This window comes from Chrysochloris asiatica, unplaced genomic scaffold (genome assembly GCF_000296735.1).
Source record: "Chrysochloris asiatica unplaced genomic scaffold, ChrAsi1.0 scaffold00004, whole genome shotgun sequence".
Lineage (NCBI taxonomy): Eukaryota > Metazoa > Chordata > Mammalia > Afrosoricida > Chrysochloridae > Chrysochloris > Chrysochloris asiatica.
The window spans coordinates 46,394,158-46,401,044 of NW_006408522.1; the positions used below are offsets into that span (position 1 = coordinate 46,394,158).

The window sequence follows — 6,887 nt, forward strand, 5'->3', positions numbered from 1 at the left end:
GGGGGGGTGAGTGTAGAAGACGGGTTTCTAGGATATACCCTTTGGTCGGAAGATGATGCATGGAGGGGACTGGAACCATGGCAATGAAATTATATACGATGGAATGAATGTAAAACTAAAGTTCTCTCATGTAAACTATCATATAATTCACAACAAAACATTAAAAAAAAATCGCTATCAAACTATCCTTTCATGACCATCTTTGTAAAAAAAAGTTTTATTAAGGTATGCTGTTGTTGAGTGTGGCCAAGTCGGTTTTGACTCATAGCGAACCTGTATAGGGTTTCCAAGGAGTGGCTAGTGGGTGTGAACTGACAACCTTATGGCTAACAGTCCAGTGCTTACCCTATAGCGCCATACCAGAAGTCCTTATACTTTAATAAGTATAAATAAAAATAAAGTATAATTTACATAAAATTCATCCGTTGAAAGTATACAATTCAATGATTTCTAATGAACCCAAAGAATTCTATAACTATAATCTAGTTTTAGAATATTTTTATCATCCAAGGAAATTCCCTTGCACCTGTTCAAATGATCAATTTTCCCTGACACAGGACAGAAACTCTTACTCAATTTCCCTGCCAAAACAATCTAGAGGGCAGTTCTAAGAGCTCAGCAAAAGGAACCCGAGTACCTGGCTTCTGTGATGGCAGAGAGTGATTCCGTTTTTAAGAAAGATTTCTCTTTCTTTTTCCTTCCTTTAAATCTTTTCTGGACAACTTGTCAATTCCAGATATTATATAGTAGTTTGTTAACTATTCAATTCTATTTCAGATATCATTCGTTTATAGAAATGGAATAAATTGCAAATCCAAACTTGGTTAATCTAGAAAATTATTTTAGGGATTGCAATTAATCAAATAAATCTGTATTTAATAGGTGGCAAATTATTCTCCTAGTAGAATATGGCAAAGAAAAATTATAGTAACAGCTTTCATAGGAATAAAGTTAGGGTCAGAGAAATGAATTACCTCAGAAAAAAAGCCACTATATTTTGATGACGGGCCTTCTGTCTGTGAAGAGCCAGAATCACTGGAGTTAATCACATATGTTCGGCTATCACGGTGTAACTTTTCAGGCAGGTGACCTGCACAAGCCAGTTCATTTTCTTTATTTGCCATGACACAGACCCCACTTCTACGGGACTGTTTCTTTCTGTAACAAGGACTTGGAAAAGGATGATAAACTTTCTTTCTGCAATAGATCACCTTATGTGGTTTATCTGGGCTCTTCACAGCTTGTCCAACTGTTCTGTAAGAAGAATTGATTTTTTTTTAATGAAAAACAACCACATAAAAACCTTTTAAGGTGTTTAAAACAGATTTATTTCATAGGGCACATTTTGTGGTCAAAATCCACTAAAATTAGAAGAGAATTTTAAAAAATTTTAACCTTAACATCAATAAAAACAACAAAAGGAAAGTTACAAACGGTCTGAAAGGCAATGAAAAGAATGAGACTTTATATCAAATGAAAATGATGAGACATATAATAACCTAGATACTTTTAAAATAAAATATCAAAGGTCATCCTGGGAGTAAGAAAAGTCTACCAACTTCTCATCAGCTAACTTTTTCACATAAATACATAATATTGTGCGTGTATGAATATTTAAAAATGTATTTTAATGAATGGAAATATTTTAATTTTGTTTGAGTAACATAAAACACAACATAGCAATTCTTATCCGTCACTCTGTTGTACTGTGTTGTCCTGCCGAGTGTTACTATGGTGCTGGAAGCTATACCACCAGCATTTCAACTACGGTTACCCAGGGTGAACGGGTTTCAGCAGAGCTTCCAGACTAAGACAGGCTAGAAAGAAGGACCTGATGATCTACTGCCGAAAAAACTGGCCAGTGAAAACTTTATAAATAGCAGAATACTCTCAAATATAGTGACAGAAAATGAGTTCCTCAGGTTGGAAGGCACTCAAAATATGACTGGAGAAGAGCTGCCTCCTCAAAGTAGTGTCAACCTTAATAACATGGATGGAGTAAAGCATTTGGGACCTTCAACTGCTTATAGGGCACAATTCAAATTGAGAAGCAACAGATGTAAATATCCATTAGTAATCAGAACACACAATGTACAAAGTATGAATGTATGAAAACTGGAACTTGTCAAAAATGAGATGGAACATTTGGGGTGTGGGCAAGGGAGAAATCTGTGTAATGTATACACCCACACCACCAAGGTGGGCCAAACAGTAACCACACTACTCTTCTAAAAAAAATTTTTTTTTAAAATAAATGAGATGGAACAATAAAGATTGCTATCGTTGGCATTAGTGAGCTGAAATGGACTGGCACTGATCATTGTGAATCAGACCAGCACATGGTGTACTACACTGGGAATAACAGATTGAAGAGTTACAGAGTTGCGTTCATAGTAAAAAAAAAACCAAACATTTCTAGGTCTATTCTGAAGTACAATGATGCTAATGATAGGTCGATGTTCATCAATTTCAGGAGGCCGAATATGATCAAGAACTGATGGTATTAAAGGATGACATGCAAGATGCACTGAAGGCACTGGCAAAAAGCACGGCCCCAAGAACTGATGGAATATAACTTGAAATGTTTCAACATATGAATGCAACTCTGGAAGCACTCTCTCGTCTATGCCAAGAAATTTGGAAGACAATTACCTAGCTAACCAATGGAAGAGATCCACATTTATGTTCATTTCAAAGAAAAGTGATCCAAAAGAATGCAGACACTATCAAGCAATATCACTAATATTACAGATAAGTATAATTTCACTGGTGATAACTTAATGGTTGCAGTAATACTTTGGATAGGGAAATGTTAGAAATTCAAGCTGGATTCAAACGAAATGAGAGCTATCACTGCTGATGTCAAATGGATGACGGCTGAAAGCAAAGAATACCAGAAAGATTCTTGTTTGCCTGTATTTAATTGACTAGGCAAAGACATTCGATGGTATGGATCAAAACAAATTATGGAGGACACTGGAAAGGGGAATTCCAGAATACTTAATTTGCTCATGTGGAAACTGTACACAGATTAAGAGTCAATCGTTCAAAAACAAGGAAATAATGCCTGGTTTAAAATCTGGAATGGTTTGCGTCAGGGTTGTATTAGTTCACCATATATTTATTCAATTTATGTGAGTAAATAATTTGAGAAGCTGGATTATAACTGGAGCAAGACTCATTAACAAGGTGCAATATGCAACATTTTGGCTGAATGTGAAAGGCCTTGAAGCACTTGTTGATGAAGAGCAAGGACCACAACCTTCCATATAGATAGATTTTACCTCAACATAAAGAAAACAAAAATCATCATATTGGACCAATAATAACAAAATAATAAATCGAGAAAAGAGTGAAAGTGTCAAGGATTTCATTTTACTTGGATCTACAATCAACGCCCATGGAAGTAGAAGTCAAGAAATCAAAAGATGTATTGTATTGGGCATCTACGGCAAAAGACCCCTTTAATGTGTTAAGAAGCAAAGAGGTCCCTTTGAGAACTAAGGCAAGTGTAACTTAAGCCATGGAGTCCTGGCGTGGCACTGTAGGTTAAGCACTGGATTGCTAACCCAAATGTTGGTGGTTCAAATCTACCAGCCACTCTTCAGAAATCCTATATGGCACTATGAGTCACTTAACAACAACAACAACCCAAGCCATAGTATGTTGAATAGTCTCATATGCAAGCAAAAGCTGAATAGTAACAAAGACTGGAAAAGAACTGATGCCTTGAATTATGGTGTTGACAAAGAATATTGAATATATCATGGACTAACAGAAGAATGAACAAATCTATGTTGGAAGAAATACAATCAGATGCTCCTTAGAAAAAAGGATGGGAAATTTCATCTTATGCACTTTGGACACGTTATAAGGAGTTACCAGTCCTTGCAGAAGGACATCTTATTGGTAAAGTAGAGGGTCAGTGAAAAAGAGGAAGACCCTCAACAAGATCACCTAACACAGTGGCTGCAACAATGACCTCAAACACAGTAAGCATTGTGAGGATGGTGTAGAACCAGACAGTATTTCCTTCTGTTGTACATTACAGGGTCATTGTGAGTTAGAACCTACTTGACAGCATCTAACGAGAACAAAGGTTTTGTCTCAGAACACTTTAAGTATATATTCCAAAATTTAAAAAGAAAAAGGTGAGAAAATGGCTTTGTTTTATGTTTTTGCAAATCTCTAGTATCTGGCTTAACAGAAGAAAACTAGACTCTTAACATATACTTCTGCATTTAGTCTTACTGTGATATCAAATGTCATGCAAACTCTGGAAAATGGTACAGTTCACTTGTAAGATAATAAAAATGAAGAAAGTGAATTATGTTTTAATATTATTATGAAAATAGTCTTAATCTCACAAACTCCTTGAAAGGCACTCAGAGATCCCGGTATCCTTAGGTCACTTAGAGAAAGACGACCATTTTCATACTTTCTGGATGCATGATGTTGCTATTGTTAGCTGCCATGAAGTCGGCTCTGACTTGTAGTGACCTTATGTATTACAAACTAAGTTATACATAAGGCTTAGTCCTTCGCCATCTTTGTGGTCACTGGCATGTTTTGGCTGTTGTGCCAATCCATCTCACTGAGGATTTCCTTTGTTTCCACTGACCTTCTACTTCACCAGCTATGATACCTTCTGTATAAGAGGATGAATGTTGGCCAGCCCTGCACCATCTTCATGATCACTGGTCTTTTGAGTCCATCGTTTTTGGTTATCCTGTCAGTCTATCTCATTGAGAGTTTCCTTCTACTTTTCACTGACCTTCTACTTTATCACCTATCACACCCTTTTCTTGATATATGAGAGACCTTCAAGAAATTTGTGGAAAAATACAATGAAAAGATAACGGAAAATTTCTACAAACTTTTTAAAGCCCCGGGCAAGGTTAGCACAGTGCCTGGAACACAGGAATTGTGTTACAAAAGGTACCTATTATTACAATAAAAAAAGAGTAAAATATTTTTTTCTATATTCACTTTTTCCCAGTTTTCAATATTTTCTGTTTCCGACAACCTTTAAAGTCACTCTTACCTATTTATGTAAGCAGCCAACTGTTTTGGAGATTTCTTAACCTGAAAAATGCAAGTAGTAGCACATTTAGTTCCTTAATATAAACTTTACGATTTATATTAATCTAAAATCCAACAGTTATAGTTTTCAGACTAAAGCTTTCTCTGTTCTAATGCTGTTTGTTGTTGTTGTTAAGTGCCGTCGAGTCGGTTCCGACCCATAGCGACCCTGTACAGGGTTTCCGAGGGTATAAATCTTTACGGGAGTAGCTGTAGTCTCAATTATTAGTTACTACCACGGTTCATATAAGTATCCTATGTAGGTATATCCAACACTCTATTTTCCATGCTACTAGTGTGGTCGCTATGGGTCGGAACCGACTCGACGGCACTTAACAACAACAACAACAACAGTGTGGTGCCACAGGATAAGCACTTGATTTCAAGGTTGGTTTGAACTGCAAGTTCAGCAGTTCAAACTCATCAACCACTCCTTGGAAACCCAATATAGGGTCGTTATGAGTCGGAACTGACTCGACAGCACTGAACAACAACAGCAAGTTAAAAATTGACTCCTGGTATGGCGCTACAGGAACCGCCTATACAGGGTCACTAGGAGTTGAAACAGACTCAACAGCATTCAACAACAAGACACATATTATACTTAGTGGGTGCTTACTAATAAGTGAGTTGAATTTTAATATGAATTAAAAGAAATTGGTCAGTTGGTTGGTTATGTGCAGTGGAGTCAGTTCTGACTCACAGAGACCCTGTATAGGGTTTCTGCGGCTGTAAATCTTTACAGGAGCAGAAAACCTCATCTTTCTCCTACGGAACCGCTGGTAGTTTCAAACTGTTGACCTTGAGGTTAGCAGTCCAACTCGTAACCACTACGCTACCAGAGCTCCTATAAAAGAAATTACATTAGTGTTAATGAGTCTTACAATGCTGAACGCTACAGAAATCTCTCCTTAATGATTAAAGTATTCAATTTTTATCCTATCAAATAGTATGTTGGGCCAAGTTTTTAGAGCTTTAAGAATAAAAATGATTTTTAACATTTCACTAATTCTACTTAATGCTTGTTGTTGTTGTTGCTGTTTAGTGCCATCGAGTTGGTTCCAAGGCTTTACGGGAGCAGAACGCCTCATCTTTCTCCCGCGGAGCAGCTGGTAGTTTCGAACTGCTGACCTTGTGGTTCGCAGCCCGATTCGTAATCACTACGCTAGAATTATTACTTCTAAAGTTTCAATAATTTCATCAGAACTATCTGTTAATGCGGTGGACTGCAGAGTCATTTGAACTGCAAGGTTGGTGGTTCAAGCTCACCAGCCACTCGTTGGAAACCCTATACAGGGCCGCTATGGGTAAGAACCGACTTGACAGCACCGAACAACAACAGTCACAGCCCTGACCGTTTAAACTGTCTTAACTAATTACTTAGAAACCATGAACTTACCTCCTTCATGTTCTTATCAGTGAAATTAGAATTCCTTTTTCTAGGAAGATCAATGGAATGATCCTCAATATTATTACAAAAGTTCCGTTTTTTAACATTGTGGGTTTCAGATGCCATAATCTCTTAAATACCTAGAAAACAAAATAAGCATAATAAACAGAAAATACTAAATTCAAGAGAACTTGATCATTCCTTTAAAACATAAAAAAATAGAGCCTCTCTACTCTATGCAAAAGAGATGAGTGAACCAGTTTTTCAAAATCTTAAATACAGAAGAAACACAAAGCAAGTCATTCCAAGAAATTAAGGCCCTTTTGTTCTTTCTTTAGTCTACACCAGTTACAAAAATATTGCATGCATTTTTTGCCAAGTAATAAATCAATCTTCCCAGAAAATCTATATAGTA

General features: G+C 36.6%; 1 protein-coding gene across 1 annotated transcript in view; it reads right to left on the bottom strand.

Annotated features, from left to right (window-relative positions):
* KATNBL1 (katanin p80 subunit B-like 1) overlaps nucleotides 1–6,612 on the bottom strand; it is a 25,635-nt gene extending 19,023 nt beyond the window's left edge. Inside the window, exons 1-3 of the mRNA XM_006831813.1 lie at nucleotides 6,482–6,612; nucleotides 5,045–5,085; nucleotides 975–1,254 (exon numbers count right to left, since the gene is read on the bottom strand). Of these exons, the coding sequence (XP_006831876.1) occupies nucleotides 975–1,254; nucleotides 5,045–5,085; nucleotides 6,482–6,598 (438 nt within the window). The 5' untranslated portion in view covers nucleotides 6,599–6,612. The remainder of the gene's footprint in view (nucleotides 1–974; nucleotides 1,255–5,044; nucleotides 5,086–6,481) is intronic.
* Between the last annotated feature and the right edge of the window lie 275 nt (nucleotides 6,613–6,887).